The 25,927-nt window shown below is 45.5% G+C and overlaps 1 protein-coding gene across 3 annotated transcripts; it reads right to left on the bottom strand.

Annotated features, from left to right (window-relative positions):
• Window positions 1-656: 656 nt before the first annotated feature.
• SIRT5 (sirtuin 5) lies at window positions 657-25,759 on the bottom strand. Of its 3 annotated transcripts, none has more exons than XM_032462513.1 (9): window positions 25,623-25,759; window positions 21,139-21,288; window positions 18,494-18,627; window positions 16,932-17,157; window positions 14,162-14,249; window positions 13,326-13,379; window positions 11,729-11,852; window positions 9,623-9,738; window positions 657-2,517 (listed from the first exon to the last, which is right to left on the bottom strand). In XM_032462513.1, the coding sequence occupies exons 2-9, from the start codon at window positions 21,251-21,253 to the stop codon at window positions 2,442-2,444; spliced, it is 933 nt and encodes a 310-aa protein (XP_032318404.1). In that variant the 5' UTR covers window positions 21,254-21,288; window positions 25,623-25,759; the 3' UTR covers window positions 657-2,441. The 3 variants fall into 3 exon arrangements, with proteins under 3 accessions (XP_032318404.1, XP_006182614.1, XP_014412964.1); XM_006182552.3 differs by lacking the exon at window positions 25,623-25,759 and adding an exon at window positions 25,346-25,495; XM_014557478.2 differs by lacking the exon at window positions 25,623-25,759 and adding an exon at window positions 25,355-25,486.
• Between the last annotated feature and the right edge of the window lie 168 nt (window positions 25,760-25,927).

The raw sequence follows: 25,927 nt of genomic DNA, 5'->3' as shown, positions 1-25,927 counted from the left end.
AAACCAGGTCGACAGACACAGACTTAACCAATCTTCGGCCCCAAACGTGTGCTTGGCGGCCTGGGCCGGCCTCCCGGAGCGCCAGCCCTCGGCCGCTGCCCGGCCGTGCCTCTCTGTTCCGCGTTCTCCCCGCCGCCTCTCCCTGACGGTTAGTTTACTACTGTCTGACTCCCCGGTTACAGCGTGAGCTCCCGACCCGCCTGGCTCCCTTCTGTAACCCGGACCTTGCACAGTGGCTGCCCACCGCTCATCCCGAAACCGGCAAGAGAATGGCCTCACCGTTACGTAGTGAACGCAACCCTAGTATTGTGTATATCTATCCCCCGCCCCCGAAGCTCCCCAGTACACGTATTTCATTTCCTAGCATACGTGGCTCATCGTGATCTTTGTTTATCTTCTCCCACCCATTACACAGCAGCAAATGATTCATCACTCTCTGAACAAACCAAGCTATTTCCTACTTGCCTTGCATCTGTGCATGCGGTTCTGTCTACTGATACACACTCCCCCACTTGGAACTCCTATTTATACTTCAAAACCTCCCACCCAGGATGACTTTCTCTTAAAGCCTTTCAAGCCCCTCAGCATCTACCCCATCCCCACTCTGCCCATTTCTAATTGCATTCTCCTCTGAATCTTGCACACATTTCTGTTACTGTAGTTTCCACACTATAATAGTGACAGTTGTCCCAACCAAGTCCCTGTGAATTCCTCGAGGATAAGGTCCATACAATACTAATCACTGTATTTCTAACATCCATCATATGGTAGGTGTTCAGTAAATACTAAATTGAACAATCCTACTTCACATAAATTTTGTAGTATTTTCAGTTCTCTTTTCATCATCTCTGATTTAGAAGCAATTTCTAATTTAAAAACAACAAAACCAAAACATGAACAAAAATGGCAAAACAGAAACAAAGCTGCTGGTACCAACAACCTAGCAGGAAAGCAGTTGCAAAGAACAGTTCCAAAATACCTGGGCCTTGGTCAGACAGAAATTACAAATTAAAATATAATCAGACTCCCTGAGACAGTCTGCTGACTTCCATCACTGCTAACACTAGGAAAATGTATAGAGTTCACTTTGAGAAGACCAACAACAAACCTATTAGAAGTGAATGATAGTATTGTATGTACACAAACTCCATTATAAGTATTACAAGTCCCTTCAGTGTACATGCTTTGATCGCCCATGTAAGGTATGAATGGAGCCCTCAGGGTGCCTGGCTGGTACTTCTGACCCCCTGCAGGTCATGGGCATCCCTCTTGCCTGTGCAAAGGATCCTTGGGATTTGTTAAAAGGCATGACTTGCAAATCAGTGCAAAGTTTTACGTCACAGTGTCTTGTCATCTATTTCTATAAAAGCCCAGGGTGTGATACGAAATGCAGTTTTCTAAGGGGCAGAGGTGATGTGGCCCAGCTGCGTCAGCACCCAGGGAGCCCACCTGATCCAAGGGACCTAGTTAGGAACAACCTTCCTTCACTGTTTACTAAAGGCCACTCCTCCCGTCAGGCCTCTGATGCTCGCCAGACAGCAGGCACCCTTGGGTGCTAAACTGGGTGGAGGGACTTGAGGAGAGAACTGTATTCTTACTACTTCACTCCAAGGCACTATGACACACATTTTTAAAGTCCCATGGGAAAAACTTTGAAATCTCATTGTCTGGGGAAGGCGTGTGTTTATGATATTGAGAAATGTGCTTCTGTGCTTATGATACTGAGAATCTGCCAACCGTCACCACTCCCCTCCCCTCCCCTCCGGGCTGCTGAGGCCAGTGCTAAATCTTAGGCAGCTGTGTTTGTCCTTGGGGTCATGTATTTGCATCACTCTCTTTTCGCATCCTGATTTTCTACCTTGTTGCTAATTTTCTCTTCCTTCCTTGCATAAGTTCTTGCTGTAAGCTACTCCCTTCTGGAACTTGAGGTGAGGCAGCCAAACAAGATAAACCCTGAAAAGACAAAGCCCCCAACAAAGACATCTCTTGGGGTAACATCTTTATACAATAAATTACCTCCTGTGGAGAGTGATTCTGTTTTTCCACCAAACCTTGTGCAAAAATTAGAAATACTGGGGTTTTACCCCTCTCCTTAAATCTTTGCCCAAATAGCAAAAATACAATCAGGATAATTACTTTTTTCAGACAATCTAATCACAAAATTTTTTCTCTCCAAAAACCAAACACATCAGAGGTATCTTATGTTTAGGTTCAAACCACATAAAATGAATTGACTCTACAGTTCTGTGACTTCTCCTTCTAGACGTGTTTACTACTGTCGCTTCCAATCCCTCATCGCTTATCAGCAGTTTGGATTCCAGCCAGGGAATCAGAAGGTATTATTAGACCTTCCAATGTTCAGCTCACCATCCACAAGACTGTTTCTCCTGTCTGTGGCCTGCTACTTAGCTGTGCTGTGATTTCTTCCTTCCCCAGGACAATTAAGAAACGGTTTCAGTTTCATGAGGAGCGAGGGCTTCAGGAAGAGTCGTCCCACAGGGCCCCTGGAAATGGAACCTGAAATAGCAGGACGAACACAGAAGAGTTAGGAGCAAAACGAATATTCTGCTTCCAGCAAGTCAGCTCTCTTAGTTACATGCAGAGGAAAATCCAGATTCTCACAAAAAAAGTCCATATACATTTTGGTACGCAGTTCTTGGATCTAGTTTCTGACAACTCCAAACGCAGACACTTCAGTGTGGGCTGGTCCCCGTCACCAAGGGAATCTGGGAAAGCAACTGCCTAGAATTTAGGTGCTATAAAGAACTTTATTTTAAGGAGGAAGGGGGGCACGATTGTGAAGCGTACTTGATGACTGCTTTGCCAAACTCATAATTGAAATCGTTAGACTTACAAATCTACATACTACATTAAAGCAGCATTCACAGGTACTAAGGACAAGAGAGAAAGAACCTCCTGCACCAGGCAGACCACAGGGCTTTAACTGAATGTAAGGCCTCTTGAACCATCCATTGGAATTCACGAAAGTAAGAAAAAAGAGAAAGAGCGAACAAAGAGGAGGGAGAAAAAAAGAAGAAAAACCAATGATTTCTGCTTCCTTCAAGGGAAAACACTTAGGACGGGGGAAAAGCCCAACTAATTTTAATGTATTTTTTTAAGTGAAGCAGAGTTGATTTACAATGTTGTGTTAGTTTCTGGTGTACAGCACAGTGATTCAGTTATATATTTTTTCTTTTTCATTATGGGTGATTACAAGTTATTGAATACAGTTCCCTGTGCTACAGAGTGGGACCTTGTTATTTCTAGTGTATTCTGAATAAGAAAACTGAACACAATTAAAAATGAAAAAACATTCGGTCACATTATTTATTCGTGATAAAGCACAAATCATGGCGGCCTAAGTCCTGAAATACTCTGTGCTCTCAGTGGAGCGCCATGAACGGACGTTCCCGACCAAATGGCATCTCTGATCCTTTTCTTACGTGGGCATTTCAGCATATAATGTAGAAGGAGGGCTGAAATCTGAGCAGCAATGCTGTAACGAAATTCCTTTCATGCCCGCGTTTATGTGACCCAGTTTCTCAGTACTTCCATCTTTAAATATCAAGAACTAAGAACTACAATTGATACTGAAAAGGTGAAATTTAGCTTGGCCAGTAAAAATCCGCCCTGCCATCTCTCAGAGTGGAGTTAGAGACACAGATGCGGCCAGCTGCAAAGCTAATGACAAACAAGATTTTTTTTCCCCCAAGACAAGCTGCAAAGTATCGTAACAACTTCCTTCTTTGGGTGACCACTGCTTTTTTACTTACTGAGGAATTCTATTCTGTGTGAAATCACACACTATCAGGTACTTCACTGTTTGAAGTGACTGCGGTAAAGAATGAAACATCCCCTGGGCCTGGAGAGCTTTAGTCACTTTGCCACCAAGAAGCAGCCTTCCTTCCAGCCCAGGTGCAAAGCTCCAGGTAAGGAGTTTCTGGGCCCAGTGTCCCACATCTACCTTCAAGCTGTAGTTTCCAAAGACACGGGACCCTGCGACCACCACCTGCCCACCAGACCAGATCCAACCCCCTCCACACACACACACAGCCCTGCTGGTTGCTGAGTCTATTAAATACTTCATTTAAATTTCACCTAAACTTAACCTTCCTTCCAAGTCCCATAACAGCTCCATCTTTTCCTTTGTTTGGGGCCACTCCCTGTGGTTCCACTAGGATGGGTACGGCTCCTCACTGCGGTAAATCAGGAAGTCTGATCTTCTCAGAATACAGGTCTGTTTTGGGTGACCCTAGGCAGATTGGGCGACAACGCCAAGAACTCGGTCTCCTTCTAACAGTAAGTAATACTCAGCCATGGATATATGGATTCAAAAAACTCATACCCCATGCAGCTGTTAAGAGATGTACTTGCTATCAAGTTTGACTTTTATGGAATTATTAATCAAAATGTATCCGCTGCTAGGTGCTACAGATTACTGCAGTGATAATTCCATCTAGAAGAATTTTTCAATGCAACAATGTTTAAGTTTTAAGGAAACTGAAAATAATTAAATAATTCATATATTTTGCCATAGAGGTACATAATAGGAGAGTCAACCGAAGACTTTCAAGCATAAGAATGTATGAGTATAAATTTCTGTGGTGGAAGCAGAATGGGGACACAAGTTCAAAGAGAAAAAGAAAAAACTGTGAGGGTTCTAACTGTTGAAAGGGGCTTGTATATTTATTTTGAAACGGGTCACGGTGGGGACCGAGTAGCTGTGACCTTCAGATTTGACAGGATACACCTCAACCAGGATAACGGCATTCTCAGGTTTAAACGTCGGTATTTTATTTCCAATACACTTGGAATCAGAGCTTTTTCAATGATTTTGATAGATTTTGGACGTCGAGTTTAAAAATATAAAAGGGGGACATGAAGCAAAGTGCTGGCTGCCTCTGTCCTGGCAGCCGGTGTCTATGCCCTTCCTCCTCGCGGTGCAGGACAACCGAGAGCACTGTGTTTCTTCCAGAATACGTGCATGCCGCTTTCACTGGTTAATGGAATTACGCAATTTAATTAAAAGCTAGGTAATAAAACGACAAAAATATAGCTATTAAAAGAGGGTTATTTCTAGGAAAATGAGCTGAGTGCTTTGGAAGGACATAGCAAGTTATTAAAAATAATTCTGTTAAAACTAGGTGTAGGTGGAAAGACGGGGGGGCTGCTTCAGGAGTTTCTTTTCGTATGTTCTTTCTCCACTTAAAAAAAAAAAAAACAAAAAACAGAAAAATATCAAAACCAGAAGTGTGTTTCCCAAGGTTTCCTGATGATAAGAATCACTTGGGTCACTTGTTAACGATATGAAAAAACAGTCCTCTTGCCCTGGAAATTCTGACTCAGGAAGTCCAGACAGGTGCCCTGGGATCTGATTTTCTTGGTTGACTGTTTTGTTTTATAAAATAAGGGCTGGGGTGGCTCTTGTCTTCAGGGAAATTTGGGGAACGTAAAGAGGATTATAAGTACGATTTATGCAAGAAAGGTGAGCCCTGATCAGCAGATTTCTACGCAGAGAAAAGGCCTTTAGCGCTATCACAAAAAAAAAGCAAATGAATACATGTTTATGCCTTAAATGAAAATGAAAATGAAATATTGAAGACATATGTCTTTTTTTTTTTTTAATTCTTGCTTTAAATGGCTTTTTTGGTTAACAGACCACTAGGTCCCTTTGCCTGGACTCACAGGGCCCCTACGCCCACCCTGATAACCCAGCAGGCAGAGCACCGGACTCCCTACCAAATGGGGCCAACTGGGAATCAAAAGAAGTAACCCCATCACACTCTTGACAAGTGAACACATAAATAAAACAATCTGTAAAACCACCTTCTAGCTAAGAATTCCTTACACTTCCAAACTCCACCTGCAGTGAGCTCTCTTTGGGGGCACCTCCCCCACATAAACACGTCACTTCCCTTACTGACCACCTCTTCTGGGACACTCCCCCTCCCGCCCTCCCTCCCCTCACCTCCTGGCTGTCCCTTCAGACCTCAGGGCTGCCTTTGCTCCAGGTGGTCCTGGTGTCTGGAGAGCTCTTATTAGCCCAGATACACTCTTTAGTTAACTCCGTCAGCTTCTCCAAGTCTTCTCAAATCTCTTCTTAGTGAGGCTCAACCCAACTCCCCACTAAGTCCTGCAACCCATCTGCACCGCCAACTCTACCTTCGCTTTTTCCCACGGCCTGAATCCCACTTCTCACGCGCCACAGAATTTATTAGAATGATTGATTATTTACTGTTTGCCCCCACCACTAGAATGCCATCTTTACATGGTAGATTTTTGTTTTATTTACTAATACATCCTATACTGAGCACCGAGAACAGTGGTACATGGTAGGTACTAAGAAACATTTGTGGATGTTTCCATCCACTAATGGAACTAAATTCAACTAAATTCCACAGCTCAGAGAAATTCAAAGATGAACAACCTGGTGGTCACAGGGCCTGGAAGGCCTGCATATCGGCCTCTCAAGGAGCACAAATCCCGTTTCTGCCTGAACAAATGCACAGATCCTGACATGCCAACGACCCCTGGGGCTGAGTAGCAGTCAGAACCTTGAAGCCTAAATCCAAAAATTCCTAGTGTAACGGTTTTTCAGAAATCATCCAAGACAACCAGCAGGGGTGGGGAAAATGACAATAAACAAAACCGGAACCAGTTAACGCCTGAAAATACTAATACTTCAATGGGAGGCAAATTTTATGACTTGGTCTCTAAATGAGAACTGGGGCAAAGAATCCAGACAACTTGTGCAAGGTTGAAGGGGTCTTGTGAGATCCAAGTTTAAAATGGAGGCCGCATTCCTGCTACCAATTTAGGTAATAGAGAAAATCAGGTTAAAAGGAAATGCTCATTCCAATTTTCATTTTTCTTATTAAACCAGAGCAGGGCTTGGCAATTTTTTTTTTTCTGTAAAGGTCCAGAGAGTAAATATTTTGGTCTTTGCAGACCAGTCTCTGCTGCAGCTCTTCACTTTTGTTGTTTAAGTGCAGAAGCAGCCACAGACAAGACAGGAACACACGGCCATGGCTGGGTTCCAATAAAACTTTATTTACAAAATCAGATGGTGGGGGATCTTGGCCTACAGGCAGTAGTCTGCTGACCCCTGACCTAGACCAAAGTTCAGCCAACATCTGGTACGTACGAGATGTGAGAAACCTGCTGCTGTTAAGCTGCGTATTTAGACAAGCGCCCCCCCATCACTCTAGGGTCGGTTCCCCACCTGGAAAACTGAGCAGGACGAGAAGATGATTCCCCTCGTCTCCTCTAAACGTCAGCTGTGACGACTCCTTAGATAAAAGCATCCCGGCTCCACTGGGCAGTTACACAAAGCTGGGAAGATTCCCAGACTTAGTGGTACAGAGAGCCCCAGCTCCCAGAGAAGCCCGCCAACACCCAGCCTCAGGGTTCCTGTGTTCTGTGCTGTTCCGTGGGTAGCTTGTCCCATCTGATCGAAGTCTTTAACTAGCTAGTGGCCTGCTTGTCTGAACAGAGACACCGCAGGTTTTCAGGGTGTGAAGCTGAAGACTCCTGGCTGAAGAAGGGCAGCCGCTGAGGCACGTCTGTGGCTTTAGGAGGCCCAGCTCACGCAGTAATACCATTAGATGCCAAGAGTCTCTTCTTCACTTGCAAGGAAAACCGCCCAGCTCAGTTTCCTTTCACATGAAGATATCCAGTCCCTGCTGGTCTGTCCTGGGCGTGAGAGGTAGAGGCCAACTTGTATCTTGGGTTGTGGAAACACTCAAGGTTTATTTTCTTCTTTTTCCCTATCTGCATCTTCTTGCTTTTCTACATGATGATTTGTTTTAATTCTGTACACTTGCTAGAGAGGAGCTGGAGATCAAATGACTGAAAAGAAGCCACAAGAGAAGGAGAATGGGACTGGGGGTGGAGCTCATTTCCAGCTTCAGGACGTCTGCCCCGTCCCACCCTGGGGCACTCTGGTGCTCCTTCAAGCGGACGAGGGGCTTGGGTTACCTGGCGGTGACATTCCTTTTGATGATGCTGCTAGACCAGGTGCTAATGTACATGCCACAATGTATCTTAGTGGGTAAGTTAGAAGACAATAGTTTTTTTTAATAGAACAACTTTACTGAGATATAATTCACATACAATCCATTCATTTAAAAGGTATTCTTTCTCTTACTGATTTGTTTTCGTACCACTTTCAAAAATTAGTTGACTAAAAACAGAAAGTTTATTTTCTGGACTCTCAGTTCTATTCCACTAATCTCTGTATGTCTGTCCTTAAGCCAGTATCAGTCTGTCTTAATAACAGAAACTCTGTACTAAGTTCTGAAACTGGGCAGTGTGAGTTCTCCATTCTTCTTTCTGTTTTGGCTATTCCGGGCCCCTGGCATTTCCGTATGAATTTTTAGGATCACCTTGTCAATTTCAGCAGAGAAGCCAGCTGCAGCTCTGACGGAGACCAGGTGAATCTCAGCCAACCTGAGGAGTGCTGCCATCTTAATAACATTAAGTCGTCCGATCCACGACCATGGGTGTCCTTCTGTATCCTGAGGTCGTCTGTTTTGTTCAGCAACATTCTGTTGCTTTCAGAGTGTAAGTCTTAACTTTTAGAAGGCAGTTTTTTAAAACGCGTCTCCCGTGGTCCCACCACTTAAAACACAGATGAAGAACTAATGTCTGAGGACATAGGCTGTAGTGGATCAAAAAGACCTGGAGGCATCCAAGATGAAAACCAGCCCACCCCCGGACGAGGATCACATGAAAGTGCGTTTCCACACAGTCTGGGACACAGTTTTTTCCTCGTGAGGACTTAGAGCGTCAGTTCCCTTCCTGGCTGCACATAAGAATTACTGAGGAAGCTTATAAATCATGAGGCCCAGGCCCCGCCTCACCCCGATTACACTGGAATCTCCTGGGTGGTACAAGTCAGCAGAATTTTTAAAATGTGTATGTAGCTGAGGTAAAATGACAAGAAGTTTCAGTGAAGTTTTATATTTTAGTTATTCATATTTATTTATTAGTTAGTTACAGTCTGCCTGATTCTGGAAAGGAATGAAGCAGACTGGTAAGAATATACAAACTACATTAAAAGTGAAGACAGAAAAGCAGGGGTGAAAAAAAAGAAAGCAAAACAAAGGTGAAGATGTAAAATGGAACCTCAGAATGAGACTGCAAACGGACACCACGATGACCTACACTCTCCGCACAAACTTGGGGAATGAGGTCAGGATCACAGCACGGCCAAGGGTACAGACATCCTAGGTCACGAGAGCAAAGAGCCCCACGATGAGAACAGTGGGCAAGGAAGTGCCGCATGGGTACCTCTGCACCGATGAGCTGAGTACTTGGCTGACCTGCGACTAAATGCATTACTACACCTAGCTTATAAATACAAACAAAAGCCAAGTCCAAAGAATCAAAGACGAACTTTCAAAATATAAAAAACAAAAGCCCTACAGCCAACTCCTCATAAAAAGTCACAGCTACCTTAGTCTACAGTTAATATTTTGTTTTCTTCCATCGAAACAACTACAGGCCCAATAAGAAAACATCGACTCTGTGTTTTTGAATTAGAACAGTGGGTAAATCTGTTTGGGTGGCCGTGTCCAAACCCGCTCAGTTCCGTCCATCTCCCACCTCAGGAGTCCTGTACCTGAATCTGTTGGTGGCTGGGGTGGTTTCCATGTTAAACTCGGCCACGGGCACGCCCCGGGCAGACACCTGGGGGGCGAACAGGGCGGCGGGATAGACCACAGAGGAAGTTCCCACCTACAAAGCAAAGAGACAGAATGGACAAGTGACCACACTATGCAGGAGAAACAGTTTTTCAGAAAACCTTACATGAACTCAGGCCGGTTTGTGGTTGCAGATGTGAGGAAAGCTAAGCTGGGCGGGATAGATAGAGAATGTCCGAGGGACAGAGGGGAAGGTAGGAGGCGTCCTTTTGGCTGATCCCTGGAATTCGGAGAGAGTATGTGATTTGACAAGGGGAGGTGGTGGGGAGGGTACAGCTCAGTGGTACAGCGGATGCTCAGCATGCACAAAGTCCTGGGTTCAACCTCCAGTACCACCATGAAATACTTACATACATGCATGCATGCGTGCATACGTAGATGCATACATACATACCAACTTAATTATTTCCCCCACAAAAAATTTAAAAATTAAAAAAAAAGAGAGAAGGGGAGCTGAGCATCTGGAGAGAGGGCAAAGAAATGACTTGATCGTCACCCAAAGAGGGTTAGTTTTATTTTTGTTTCTGCTCTTTGAAGCATGCAAATAACCCATGTTCCTTTTAAGTTAGAAAAGTCGAAGAAAAAACCATATACATGTCATTTATAATCCTACTTCCCCAAGATTTCACTGTGCACATTTTGATGAATATGCTTTCAGGTTTTTCTTTATGAATATGTATTTATAAACATTCTTTACAAGAACGGGGAGACCAGAACAAGTTTTACAAGCCAGCTTTCCTCGCTTAACCATCTATCAAGTGCACAGAGACCAGACTCAACGCTGGGGTGCACTCGAGAAATACAGGCTGAATGAACACGCATCCACGAGACAGTGCCTCTGCTTTTAAAGATGTGTGAAGGAAAACCTGAAAGCGTGCCCTCTGTCCCACTGACTCCACTTCCAGGAAACCTGTCCTAAGGAAATAACCTGAAGAGTTATGTCTAAGGACACTCATCAGGGCATTGTCTAAAATATATCAGAATCTGAAACAGCCTGAATGTCCAACAGTGGAGGATTGGGTAACTATATCATTTTATATCCACGCAGCCGTTAAAAGACACCGTGGATTTGGACATACTGACAAGAAATATGCCGAGTGAACTGCTATGTGAATGAAGTAGCCTTAAAAACAGAACATACAGCATGAACCCGTTTTTGAAAGTGAATATGTGCACATGTGCATGAGAAAAGGTCTAGACCGGGGTGGGCAAGCTTTGTGTAAAGGGCCAGATAGTAAATGTTCAGGTTGCAGGCCATTCAATGTCTGTCACAAATAGTCGACTCTGCCATTGTAGTGTGACCACAGCCACCGGGCCAATAAAACTGTATTCACCAGATAATGTAAATTATCACAGTTTATCGCCACTGGTCTGGAAGAAAATACACCAAAATGCTAAGAGTGACTATTTCTGGATGGTGTAATTATTGGTGATATCAAATTTCCTCTTTATAAATTCATACTTTTTTGTATTTTCTCAAATATAATAATAAGTATGTATTACTTTCAAAATCAAAACCAGTAACACATTCTTTTCATTAACTTTTTTCCAGAGGGAAAGGCTTTGAGAAGCCTAAGGCATGGTTTTACATAGTTTCATATTTTAAGGACATACCTTTTCTTCTTTATTTTTTATTTTTTTCACTTTTTTAAAATTCAAGTATAGTCAGTTACAATGTGTCAATTTCTGGTGTACAGCACAATGTCTCAGTCATGCATATACATGCACATATTTGTTTTCATATCCTTTTCCATTAAAGGTTATTACAAGATATTGAATATAGTTCCCTGTGCTGTACAGAAGAAATTTGTTTTTTCTTTAAGATCATATCTTTTTCACTGTTTCTTAATTTTTCTGTAAAGCATTACCATAACTCTTCACACACACCTTAAGAGAAGGAAAGAAGGAAGGGAGGGAAGGAGGGTAAGAAGGAAGAAGGAGGAGGAGGGAGGGAGGAAACAAGAAAACCCGCCCCAGGCCTGGTGTTTCAGAGCATCCTGGGGACCAGGAAGGGTGTGACCTACCACTAGACACAAGTCACAAAAGGCCAGCTCTCTGTCAACCGCCTCCAGGATGGCAGGGTCCAGGTTTTCTCCAAACCACACGACGTGAGGTCGCAGCAGGGCCCCGCATCCTGCCTCTTCACACCTGTAAGAGTGTCATCCTCAAGCTGACCCCAGGACCCGCTCCACCAGAGGGTCAGCCCAGGTGGACCAGGGGAAAGCCAGGGCCACCTCAAACCCGGTCTGTCCAGATAGGCCACTCTGAGCCCTCACAGCCCCCCACCCCCTCCCTCCCAGCCCACGGGAGCTTGTCCTGAAGATGAAGTACTAATTTTACTCATTTATAAAGTACTTATTTCGTCCGGATGCACTGGGCTGACCTGTTGGTGAATGCACTTCAGCCAACCTTGACATTCTCTTTGTAAACAGCTTCCTCTTTCCCAGTTACCTTATCACACGCGTCGGCAAGACTGTGCTCACAGTCACCCAGGCCCAGGAGGAGTACTGGACTCAGGCTTGCCTCCAACACGCCAACAACCCACTGATTTCATCAGTGACCTCCTTTCATTTTCTCTCCGATTCACCTCTCTCTTGCCCATTTATAGCCAAATTCTCCAGTGTCAGTTACTAAAAATCTCTCATCTTTTGCTCACTACTACCACTAGGCCATCTTGTATATACCTTCTAAAATCATCTCCCCAAACATCATTGTCATCATATTAATCTCCTAAAGACTTTTTTAGATTGAAACTTTAGCATTTACTAATGAGGGAAGAGGGTATAGCTTGCTTAGCATGCACAAGGTCCTGGGTTCAGTCCCCAGTACCTCCACTAAATAAATAAATAAGTAAACAAACAAACAAACAAACAAACCCACCTCCCCTCCTAAAATCTAGTAATGAAAACCCTTATTAAAAAAAGTTCCTGTGGTTAAGTAAACCAGTGAAATAACCACTCTTTGGAGAGTAACAATGTAATTCCACATAGTCAATGCTCTGAGAAGTCCTGCAGTAAAGCAAACATAATTTAACTTTGTTTAATCTGGTGTTCCCGTATTTATTTGAGCACATGACATCTTTTTCCCAAGTAATCCCTATCAACATTACATCGGTCTAATGCTAAATGAAACACTTTTGGAAGTACTGTTTTAATATCTAGTTTTGACAAATGGACATAGAAATCTTTCCAAGGTTTCTTGTTGTTAAATCTACAAAAATTCTGTTTGGTCCTATAACTTCACCTTCACAAGACCTCTCACTGCCTGCATGGCCTGGGTGATAGCACTGACGAGGACGAGGAGGAGGAAGAGGACAGCAGTTAGGACGCCAGGCTCTACGCTTCACAGACACCAGGTTAGGTTAGCATCTGCAGCATGAATCTTTCCAGACCCCAAAGATCCCGCCTTAACGCACAGCAAAAAGGACGGGACAGAAGCGGTTCTCTCAAGCCTGGTTTGGTTCCTCCTTCATCCTTTTTCCCTTGGCCTCACAGGTCAGGGCTGGTTTCTGCCTTTGCATGTTTAAGAGGCATCTCACCAAATGAACTTAGATTTCTGACTCCTAATGTTCTTTTTCTGCAATCTGGAACACCCGATACAGATCAAAGCTTTTTTACCCACCGGGGAAGTTCCTCAACTGGGATTCTGGCATCCTGAGTTTCAGGGTCTGGAGCACTGAGGTAAATGATATTAGAAGAGAAAGAATGTCACTGGTGTAATAGAAGAACAAAGGAATAAGATAACCCAATAAGACTACATGCCTCGCAGTCTATGGTACAAAATTTCTAATTAAAACACGCTGACTTAGAAGGGCACTCAGAGGACGGACACCAAACAATTAATCACGAGCGGGTCTGCCTCCAGAGAGGGAATCTGTGTGTGGGGAGGGAGTGGGGCAGCTGGTGTGCCAAGGGGGAGTTTCACAACTTACACTGTACATGTCGTCATAATTTGAATGATCTGCAGTGGCAAGATATTACTAAATTACTTGTAATAATTTATACTGATTTAAAATGGCCAGGTAGAATTTTTCTCAATGTTCTGAGTCTACTCTTAATTTTTTTCTCTAATTATAATAATAGTAAATGTTCATCATAGAAATGTTGGAAAGTTCAGAAAGATACAAAGAAGACATCAAGATTACCTATAACCCTACCACTCCTGCTAATGTTCTATTGTATTTTCTTCTAGACTTCTATCTATACATAGATACATCAACGTGTGTGTGTGTGTGTGTGTGTGTGTGTGTAAACACAAACTTGGGATCATACTGTATAGAGTTAGATTCCTTGGTACTCAACATTGTAAATTATGAGCAAAATATTTATCATCTAGCGGTACTGTATCTAGTCTTACTTCTCATAATTATGGGAATCTTAATGTTCAGCTTCTTCACATTTATATTCAACTTAAAAGAGAAAACGATATATGCTTATTCTGTAGTGCAGTCTAGTTACCCTTTTCCTGATAAAGCTGGACAAATTGGACTCTTGTAATTCTCGGCCACAACTCCACAAGAGGTACATCGAGTTTTAAATAAACTACCTGAAAAACACAAGTTAAAGAAGAGCAGAATTTAATACAATCAAGAGCAATCATCTCTGTGTCTAAAAGAGTACAAAATAATTCAGTTTTTGTGTTCACTTCAACAAACGGGCCCACCCAGCTATCAGGGGAAATATAAAGGTATGCAGTGCTATTGAACCAGCCAAGAACGTCTGCCCTCCTGGGCTCCGTAATTAGGCAGGAAGAGAGGAGGATGAAATAATTCCCTACATGACTAAGGAGCGCTCTAATTACCTTGATGTTCAGGTGGAACTGAGATGGCCACTAGGGCAGAAGAAGCCAATCTAAGCCCAAGGGCAGGATCTACTAAGTATATGATGGATCAAGGGTCAATATCTTGGGATATATTTTTACAAAATCTTAATTTTGATTTAACAAAGCTTAAATCTTTTCTACAAAAGCAGCTCAATAAATAATCAACTAATAAGTGACAAAAAAAATTGTAGAAACGAGCGATGACTCTAGTTGGGCTTAACCAATACGTGGTGACCTCAGTTCACTAAATATTCACCAGGTGTCCAGGGTTGAGCAGGTCACTTGCTGCACTGGACACATGTTGCTCCGTCCTGTCCCACATGCCTTCTGTGGGGACCATCTCCATCCCTCCTCTATCCCACGCCAAGCTGATGGAGCTGTCGATCACATCCCCAGACACCAGCTTGGGCACAAGGTCCAGACTGGTCCAGCTGTAGCCCCTACCCACCCTGGCAGTAGTGTCTGGTCAGAAGGGAGATATGTGACCCAAGCAAGGCCATCTAGAGACTTATTTTCTGAGGAGACAGCTAAACCAGAGGGAGCCTGGGCCACCAGATGCCACCTTTGCTGGCGCTGGTGTGCGGCGGCAGGTCTACTGCTGAGAGGTTAACTCAGAGGAAACAGAGTGCAGGAAGAAGAAGGCGAGAGTCAGAGAGAGGAAGAAAGGGACCCTGCCAATGCCATCTGCTCCAGTTTTGTGAGCCGATATGCCTATTTTGTTAGGTTTATACGCCGTCTTTCCCCACGTTAGCATCTCTGGAATCCAGACGTGTCCTCCAACTCTTCCTGGGCGACAGGAACACTTGCACCTACACAGACTTGTCGAGGAGGGTGATGAGGATGGAGATGTGTGGTGACTTGGTGGATATCCTCAGTGGCCTGGTGGACAGAGGCAATGTCCAGGGGAGATTTCAACTAGTAAACCCCTGATGGGCCATTTGAGGAAGGAAATGAATCCTGGTTGTTGACTGGAACCCTCCCAGCCCAATAGAAAATGTGCAGAATGAGTGTCAGCAGCAGCTGGGAAGAGGGCCCGGCGGTCACAGGGGGGCCTGCGGTCAGGACACTCCTTCCTGACGCCCAGGATGGCACAGCCCATGGTGCTGTGTGGGGCGCAGTCACTGATGCCTCCGAGTCCCTCAGAAGCCCTCCTGAAGAGCTGAACAGTGAGGAAGGCCTAAACCACTTTATTCCACCCACATTTTGTTTTTTATCTGCACGAGAGTGACATCGTTTCTAAAATCCGTGTCTAAGTAAGCTGTAACAAGCCCATTCTGTGAGCACAAAGTAACAATTCTAAGGGATAATAAGATGTCATCGTTTAGGCGCAGATTAGCTTTCACACTGAAAATGTGCTGCATCTTAAAACTGATGACATCTTCAGTTTGATGAAAAGAGGGGCTTTCTTTTAGTTTTATTTAAATTAGAAGAGAGTTCTCACCACTTGCAACCCAAGGTAAGTCTCAACTAGTGTGCGTATATTACCGTACTTAATCCTTAAAACAACCCAACAAGATAGGTTTATCATTTCATACATTTTATACATGGCAAGTAACATGGCTGTCATTCTGACACTGCAGAGACAGGAAGCACCACATGGAAAGCGGCCCAGACCCAGAAGAAGAAGGTGCCAGAAAGACACAGGGTTAGTAGTTTCTGGGACACAAAACAGAGACAGGACCCAAGTGACAGCCCTCAGCTTCCATCAGCAGGCTGGTCACAAGCCTGGACAAAAATGGGCAACATCACTGCACACACACAAAACAAGCAACATTCCCCACTGGGTCTCTGCTTCTGGAAATTCCACGATTTGAAATGCATTCCTTGGGGCTGAACTTTTGTAGGCTCTTAAATGACCTTGGGAAGAAATCCCTTCGCGCCCATTTATTCTCTTGTAGGAATGAACTTATGAGATTTAGGAGGGAAAGCAAAAGAGGGGAGAGGATTAAGAGGATAAGACGGAAGAGGAGGGTGTCGTCAAGGGCAGAGAAGGGAAGCCCCGAGATGTCACAGACCTGGCGGGCTTGCCACAGCGAAGGTCACTGAACTGGCAGCTCCCTCAAGCCTCCAGGGCTGAGCAGAAGCCCAGGCTCAGCAGAGGATGACAGTCGGGGACACAGGGAGAGTAAATGGATTCCCCAGGGATGCCAAGTCTTCCCAGGCGAAATCCTGCTAAAGTCACAGCTGTTCAATGGCCCAAACCTCCCGCTTCCCCTGGGCCCTGCAGGGAGGGGAGCACGTGGCAGTGCAGACCTGGTTCCTCCAGTGTAACCTGTGGTCCAGACATCTGGGTCTTGTCAAGATGCAGCTCTGACTCCATGAGTCCAGCTGGGACATGTGTTTTCAGGTCTTGGTCCTCCCTGCCCCTCCAACTGCCTCCGCCAAGGGAAACCGGGGGCCCCTTACCATGGATTTCCAGAAGGTTCTTGGTGCCAGCCTTGCGGTGCAGCTCATCAATGTTCTGAGTGATGACCACGACCCGCCGGCCCTGCCCGTGCAGCCGGGCCTCACATTCGGCGATGGCGAGGTGGCCGGCGTTGGGCTCCTTGCTCAGCACCACCTCCCGCCGGTAGTGGTAGAACTCCCACACCTGGGACGGGTTTCGGGCAAAGGCCTGAGGGGTGGCCAGGTCCTGGGGGTGAGAGAGGAGGTGGGGGTCAGGGAGCTCTGATGCTCAAGAAGCCGAGTGGCGGGGGTGTGGAACCTGGAGGTGACAGCCAAACGCGGAGGCCCCCTGCACTCTAGGCAGGCAGCTCTGGGAGGTGCCAGCGAGAACACGTCCCCTGTAGGTTCACGCAGTGTGGCCGACACGGGACTGGGGCCTGGACAGCAGCCTGTGTCCCAATCCTGGGACTTAAAGGCACCTGGGAGAAATCAGTTTTAATTTCCCCAGTGACAAGGCGGGGAGACTGCAGCCTGTCCCGTCTTCCACTCAGGTAAGTCACAGACATGACATAGAGTAATACGTGGGAAGGTAACGGAGGCTGGAATCTGCTTTTCCATGGAGCTCCATGCATGAAGTCAATCTCACTTATCCAGGACAAAAAGGAAGACGCAAAATGCCCAACTCAGGTACCATGGCCACAGCTGAAAAACTCAGTTTTCACAACTGTAATTATAGCTACACACACACACAACTACACGTATAAAAAACAGAATATATATTATAGTAACAGAACATATATATTTTAAGTACAAGACCTTTTCTGGGACAGAGAGATCTCATCTACGGCGAAAGCACAGGGTGGCTGGTGAAGGGAGCCTTTAGCAAAGACCTAAATAATCCAGACGCTGATTGCGCTGGGGGGTGGTAGTATGCATTTTATTCTACTATAAAGGTCACCCTTCGACCTGGTAGTAATGTCAGCCTTCAACTGGGGAGTGGATCACCTGTGTACGTCAGCCCTTCCTCCCTCCCTTCCCACACTCCGCTCAGAACCCAAGTGGCCTGAAACGTACCTTAAAATTGGTTAATTTTATTGCATGTATATTATACCCCAATAAAAACTGAATTTAAAAAACTCCACGCCCCTAGAGAACTTCCATCCTAACAGTCTTCGTGTAAAGTTTTGAGCATCAAGGCCTAAGCCTTTAGCAATTCAACACTGGTTTTCATATGATAAATTCATAGATTAAAACTGTGTAATTCTTAATTTCAGTATCTATAGAAAAGCAATGAATTATGCTAAGCAAGGTTTTCCTGATCCCACTTAACTACTGGAAGAAATCTGCCACCTGAATAAGCACAATCTATACATACCTGCAAAGACAGGACAGAGGCTGCTTTGCTTACATCTGGATCTTAATCGGGTGGACCCTGTGTCGGTGCCAAAGAGAACCGGACCAAGGGGTCATCATAAATTTCAAAACGTTCCCCTCTGGGTTCAGGCTTAGGTATGGGCTCTGAGTCAGACTCTGTTATGGCTTCATTCAGAAGAGCCTCTTAAAGTTCTGGACGCACTACTAACCTGAGCTTGCCATCTCCGCCAGTAACCTCCCGCTCCTCTGAAAGTCGGAATCCCACTCTCAGCACTCACACCGGCTCCTGAAATGATGGCTATGTGCTTGGCTTTTGCAAAAATCTTCCGAAAGTCTGCCATATCTAAAGAGAGAATAAAACCTGGATCAATCCAGTGTACTGTTTGGATGTTTACACCCCGAATCAACTGCCTGTATTTTGAAACTTGATCTTCTGTGAAATTATGCTTTAAGTTACCCAAATAAAAATCATACCCACACCATGAAGACGCTACCCATGCAGCCTGGTGTGTGAGTGTACAGTGTCTTAAGAAAGAAGGAGGGGCTTGGGGCACACAGCGCTGGCTTTGAGTCCCATTCCGCCTCCCACCCCACCTCCCACAAGTGATATTTTATGCAAATGATGGATCCCCTGCCCTCCTGGATTTCCCTGGCTGTGTGAGGTACTCAGTGCCTTCCCTGGAGCAGAGCTGCTATGAGGATTAAAAAAGGCTAATGGACGGGCACGTATCTTCCTTCTTAAAAATAAAAACAAGCTTGTGTGTGTGTGAGGGCTGACGTGGGGCCCACTGGACCCTAGAGTCTTCCCTCCCTCCCCAAATTCACTTCGCTTTGAGGATCTTGTTAATTGCAGCTTCCCTCAGCATCACTACCAAGGTGAGGCTGAGGGTCCCTCCCCTGTGAGCAAATGCGCTGTCCCCATCTGGACACATGATCTTCTCTGCTACGGCTCAAGTAAGAGCTGGACTTTTCAACAAGGTGTCCCCAGAGACTTCGGGTAACAGAAGGGAACTGAACACAGAGAGTAACATGATAGCAGACACTCGTGGTCATGGCCTGTGGCTTGCCCTCCAGGACTGACAGCCTCATCCTGCACCTCCAGGCATCCTCCCACCCGATCTCAGACCCACAGGGGCAGCAGCCTTCCTTTAGTGATGCTCACTACGCCCCTCACACGAACCACAATGTGGACTTTGCCCCAGAAGCAAACATCCTCATCCCAGGATAAGGACGAGGAGCCAGACTTGGACCTGCCATTGTTTCTCCTGGGCAGCAGAGGTTAGATGAGGGCACAGCACACAGCAGAGATTAGGTGACAGCACCCCCTCTCTCCCAGGCACTGCGCTCTATAAATGCTGGGACCCTGGCAGGCCAGGCCTAAGCGGTTTGGAGCCAAGCATAACCTGTGGGAGAAGAGACTCCCTCTTCTGCCTCCATCCCTCTTCTGCCCCGACCCAGAGAAGCGAGTGTGGGCCAGCACTGCCTGTGGCCAGCCTGGGCCACTGGAGCAGGGTCTGCCCGGGGAACAGACATCTTCTAGGACTAACACACTGAAGGTTTGAGCAAAAGTGGAAGCAAGTTCCTTGGCTGATGGACCAGGCTTTCTGGTCTCCCCAGGAGGCAATGGCAACCAAGGCTAATTAACCCTTGGACTCAATGAGCATCCCTGAGACATGGAACCAGTGATGGAGGAAAGGACGGAAGAGAACGGGATGGGGGCTCAGAGACAAGAGCTGAACATTAAAGGCAATGTGACTCCACTTTGTACCCCACAAGGGGAAGGTGGATCTTACTGGTTTCTCATACTTGACAGCGCCCTCTAGGCAGGGATGGGACTTCCTCACCCTCGTTAAACCCAGAGCTGCTTTTATGGCCATCCCAGGACAGAGAATCTCAAAAAAGAGTCAACCTCTCCTCCCCCTCCCTTCCTCTCTGACTACTGGGAAGAATAAACAAAGAATAAAAGCAGACCCTCAGACACAAAGAAGCAGAGCTCCAGCCCTCTCCCCCCAGCCTTCCTGGAGCTCTGGGACCATGTTTTCAGCAACATCAACTCAAAGGAATGAAGGTGGTTCAGGCACACTGTTCTCTTCGGCTGTAACCAGCTCAACTATCTGCCAGCCACGCCAGCACTCTGCCTAAATGCGCGTCCCTGTCAGAGAGAGACTGTGTGAAGAAGGTCCTCTAAAGCTGTCCAACCAGGAAGAATTCAGAAAAAGAAACCCAGTCTGTGTGGATTAGCATTTGGAATCTGATCTTATCTCCTGGAAGAACAAGCTGCTTAAGAAGAAAATGTACCCGTACTTTTCTAGGAACTATGTCTATGACTCCTGGTTTCACACCCTTCCAACGTCCTTAAGGACTTCAAAGTTCATCCATGAAACTTTCCCCAGCCCTAAAGGTCTTTTTCCACCTCAAACGTAAACCCTGTCATCCTACCAACTAACCGATTCCTGGGTCAGAGTTAACGTGTAGGTTTTCATCAGGCAGAGATACAGATCATTTCTGCCCAGTTAGAAAATTTAACCCCATGTTATCCCATAGGAAAATCACTAGCTTTCTTGCCCTGCAGAGAGGTGAGGGGTTTAAAATATAAATCACGTGCAAAAAGCTTAAATGCAAACATTCTGGAAGAAGTGACAGAATGTCTTAAATGGAGTGAACATGGCTATTGAGAGAGAATTCTGACGCTGTCCTGGAAAGGACTTCCCTAAGGAGAAGAGGACAGACCGACTTTCTCTAACATCCTGCCCCGCACACACTTCAATACAGACGGTCCCTCTGAAAGTGCAGGGACTTTCAGGCACTTCAGCTTTCACTGGAGATGAGATGGCAGGCTACTAGAAAGACCTACCTGAGCTTGGACGAGCCATTGTTAGGCAAATCTTGGTTTGTTTGGAGGCTGGAGACTTCAACCCACAATACAGCTGGGAAAATAATCTGCTCGGGACAATCTGGAAAGGTGGCATCAGGTTTTCTGTGTAGCACTAATTCTTGAGATGCGCTTTAGAAAAATCACAAAGAGAAACAATCAGAAAATGCTAGTATTTCTACAAATATACATATACACATATACATACACATGTATACACAGAGATATATATTACACACACACATATATATACACACACAAATGTAAGAATGCCTTTAACAAAAATCTTTAGTAATAATCTTCACGGTGTTCATCCCCTAAATAAGCTGTTTTGATTTGTGTGCTCCTCGGCACCCGGAGCAGTGGTTCAGAGTGGTCCCCAGGCCAGCAGCAGCAGCAGCCTCTGAGATCTTGTTAGAAATGCAAAGCCACAGGCTCCATCCCAGACCCACTGAATCAGCAACTTTGTCGGGGGTGGGAGTGGGGCACATCTGTCTCCAGGTGATTCTAACGAATGCCCAAATTTGAGAACCACTGCCTTAGAGGCTTGGGAAAGAGTCAGCTGCGAGAATTCATTTGAAAAACAGGTTCTAGTGCTTTTAAAAAGGTATGAAAACCACTGGCCTCTCAACTTTCAGTCAAAATACTACTTCTGTGTGACTGTAAGTTCTGAGAATTGAACTAGGCAGGGAAGATATGTACTATGACAACAAATAGGATCAAGGTGACATCGTGTCAAAGAAACATGTGAGTCTCAAAGCACATTGTAAATCTTTGTCTGTCCCTGAGGAATTTTATAAAAGACAGACAGACACAGAGAAAGGCATAATTTGGATCCATGACATCAAAAGGATAACTGACAAAAGGGTAACTGACTTCTATCTAGTAAGTCAAATTTGGGGGACAACTCAGAATTAAAGGTCTGCATATACAAGAAAAAGAGAAAAATAACACATTTTCCAAAACTTTACAATCCCTTTGGAGGAAAACCTATCAAAATTACAAATGCATTTCCCCTTTGACCTAGCAATCCCAAGTCTGGACATTTTTACAGCCGTGAGACTTGCACACATCCAAAATGACACATCTCCAGAGTTGTTCTTTAGACCACTGTGATTAACAGCAAGAGACTAGAAACAACCTACACGTCCATCCAAAGGGGATAAGTTCAATAAACAACAGCACACTCACACCATGCAACATGGCTGCTATAAAAAAAGATTCTACTTATATGACATTCTGGAATAGGCATAACTGTGGGGACAGAAAACATATCAGTGGTTGCCAGAGCAGGGAGGAGTGAACACACACAGGGGTAGGGGGACCTGGGGGAGTGACGGGATTGTCCCACATCTTGATTGTGCTGGTGGTTACACGACAGTGTTGTCACAACCCACAGACCTCTACACTAAAAAAGCATTCATTTTACTGCTTTTATATAACTTATTATATAAGTTATAAAATAGTTTAAAAATAATGGGCATAGAGTTTCAGTCTTTTTACAAGATAAAAAGAGTTCTGGAGATTAGATGCACAACAATGTGAATGTACTTAACACAACAGAACTGTGCCCTTAATGATAGTTAAGATGGTAAATTTTATGTTATGTGTATTTTACTACAATTAAAAAAACAAGGGGGGAGGGTATAGCTCAGTGGTAGAATGCATGCTTAGCATGCAGGAGGTCCTGGGTTCAATCTCTAGTACCTCCATTAAAATAAATCAATCAATAAAGAAAACTAATTACCTATCCTCCCCAAAAAGAAAAATTAAAAAAAAATTATTTTAACATTTTAAGAAAACAACTCAAATGAACAAAGTCTAATTAAATATAATTTGCTGGTTCACAGTATTTATAAGCAAAGAGCTGGCTGGCTTCAGAAGTGAATGTTGGTCTATCAGCAGAGCAGAGGATACTCAGAGAGGTTAAAAATAAATGTCTAGCAGGGAGGGTATAGCTCAGTTGTAGAGCGCATGCCCAGCATGCATGAAGTCCTGGGTTCAATCCCCAATACCTTCAATAAAAATAAATAAATAAACCTAATTACCTCCCCCCAAAAAACAAAAGAAAACATGTCTGGAAGATGAGGCTCAAAAATCTGAGTTCCAAATCAGATTGTTTAATTCCATAAATCACTCCAATGTTCAGATTTCACAGGTTTAAGAAAAAAAAAAACAGAATAAAGATGTTCCTTCTTATCTGATAGAGATTCCCCAGAATGGGGCAAAAAGTCGGGTGCAAATAGCATTTTGTAAGAGAAAGGGAGGGGGGATATACGTTATACCATAGTACTTATTTGCATTTGCATTTTTTAAAAACAGAGGAATTCCCAAGATATTAGTAACGAGAATTGGGGTGAGAAACAGGACGTTTGGAGACAAGAGTGAAAGCAAGGGTTATCGATACACGTGTTCACTTGCTATTTGTATTATCAGTGCTCGCCAGGGAAAGCCCACGGACATGCCTGCAGTCTGGAAAGGAGAGAAGTTCGCAGTGAGGAGCTGCAGGCATCTCAACTGTTAGAAAGGGGTTATTATGGGATGTGGGCTTGTGCTGGGTAAGGTCAGGGAGGGTTCACGGAAGGAGGCTTTCATCTGGATTGGATGCTGTCAGAAAACAGGATCCTTTGCTTGGATATTTCAGTGAATGAGATGTAGGAGGAAGGAGTGAAGTAGAGGCTTGAGCCAGGATTGGTCAAGAGGCAGCAGGCCCTTCTATTAGCCAGGATAGGAGGATGTTTTGTCATTTACGTGGTTAAGACAAAGTTCTTATTTATGTCTGCGTTCAGACCTAATTATGTAGTTGTCTTATTTTTGTCCTGCCTCCGTGTGATCATGGGGTAGGTAGCCTTGTTGGTGTTCTGTGAAATTATTTATATTCAACAGGCCTATCAAATAGCACCAGGCCAAAAGACGGAAGCAAACCAAATGCCTATCAACTTACAAATGGATAAACAAATTGTGGCTCATCCATACAATGAAATACTATTCAGCCTTAAAAAGAATAAAACCGGTCGTACCTGCAGCAACATGGATGCATTTTCAGTCTTACACGATAGTAACATCACAGTGGAAAAAATCTGGCAGGTACTTAATCAAGTGACCAAAGTTAACACCACCAGTAGTAAGACATACTGACTTCATCTACCTCCTGATATGATGCAATGAGAAGAGCAAAACATCACCTGGGTGGTATTTTTCCCCAGAAATGCATTAGGTCAGACAAACCCCAATTGAGGGGGCATTCTGCAGCCAAAGTGGCCACCAGTCCTCTTCAAAAACGTTCCTAAGGTTATGAAAGATACACTTGTTCCCATTTGCAGACTAAGGAGACATGACAACTAAATGCAGTGCGGGACCCTGCGCTGGATTCGAGACACGAAAACGGACCTTAGCGGCAGAATTTGAATGAAGTTAGCCAGTTAGTTAAGGGTACCGTATCAATGTAAATGTGCTAGTTTAGGTGATCTCAATGTAAATGTGCTAGTTTAGATGATCGTACCCTAGTCAGGTAAGACGGTAACCTCAGGGGAAATGGTGCTGGTACATAGTATATGGGAACTCTGTGTACTGTGTTGGCAACATTTCTCTAAACTTAAAATTATCGCAAATACAAAGATGCTTTCTTTTGGAAAAAAGAAAAGCATTATGCTAAGCGAAGGAACCCGGACACAAAAGGCTACTTACTATATAAGACCATTTACACATTCCGAAAGGGCACAACAGAAATCACCTTCGTAGTTTCCAGGGACTGCGGGGGCGGGGGAGGGGACGCAGGGGGAGCCAGGGAAAATTCTGTCTTTATTTTGTGGTGGTTTTTCAAAACTCACAGACTTTATAATAAAAAGGGTGAATCTTATAGTGTGTAACTTACATTTCAATGAACTTCATTTAAAAACAAGAAGCAAGCGTGTCAACAAATCTTCCTTGCAACTGGTCTCTAATATAATCAAGAGGAGTGGCCTCTCCTTCCTCTCACATCTCACACATCTCACACATCTCACACCTACAGCCCGACTGCTCACAAATCCTCACGGCTGCAGCGTTCAACTACATTCCCGAAGCCGGCCGCGCCCCCGGCCTAGGCCACCCGCATCTGCCACTCAGGCTGCTGCAGTGCCCGGGGTGACTCGACTCAAAGGGGACGCCCTGCTCCGAGCCCCCCGGGGCTCCCCTTCCAGCGGCCTACCAGGCTCACCGGCTCCGGCCTGACTTTCCAACCTCGTTTCCAGCAGCTGCCCCCGCGCTGTGCGGGGAAGACACCTGGCCTCCGGCTTCCGCCACCGGAAGCCCCGGGGGGTCCTCCCCCTCGCAGTCCCACCCCTCGCGCCCTCTTCCCCATCTCGCACCCCCTCCCCCACCCCGCACCCCCCTCCCCCTCGAGCCCTCTTCCCCACCTCACGCCCCCTCCACCTCACGCCCCCTCCCCACATCGCGCTCCCCTCCCCCTCGCACTCCCTCCCCACCTCGCCACCGTCGCGGACCCGGAAAGCGGGGACGCGGCCGTGCCGCGCATGCGCGCCGCGGCCGGGCTGGCTGGCTCCGCCCCCGCCTCCCAGAGCCCCTGGTCACCCTCGGCGGGTGTAGGCGTGCTCATCTCCCCTCCAGGGAGCCCGGGAAGGCCGTGGAGACCCGGGTCTGGGCCCGGCGCAGACACACATGCAGGAGGCCCGAACGGCGGCGGAGGCGGCGGCGGAGGCGGCGGCGGCGGCGGCGGGACGAGCAGGCCAGGGGTGGAGCGGCTCGGCCCACCTGCCCGTGCTGCAGTGGC

Source organism: Camelus ferus, chromosome 20, assembly GCF_009834535.1.
Source record: "Camelus ferus isolate YT-003-E chromosome 20, BCGSAC_Cfer_1.0, whole genome shotgun sequence".
Lineage (NCBI taxonomy): Eukaryota > Metazoa > Chordata > Mammalia > Artiodactyla > Camelidae > Camelus > Camelus ferus.
The sequence above is the reverse complement of the archived record's forward strand: the minus strand, read 5'-3'. Positions and strand labels throughout refer to the sequence as shown.

Excerpts from the sequence above, each read along its gene's own strand:
- SIRT5 (XM_032462513.1), bottom strand. The coding sequence starts at position 21,253 with ATGCCACCTTTCCAGATTGTCCCGAGCAGATTATTTTCCCAGCTGTAT. Across the intron at positions 14,250-16,931 it reads GAACCTTCTGGAAATCCATG|GTAGTTTATTTAAAACTCGA; the intron begins GTAAGGGGCCCC and ends TGTGTTTTTCAG. Across the intron at positions 9,739-11,728 it reads TTTGTGACTTGTGTCTAGTG|GTGGGAACTTCCTCTGTGGT; the intron begins GTAGGTCACACC and ends TTTGCTTTGTAG.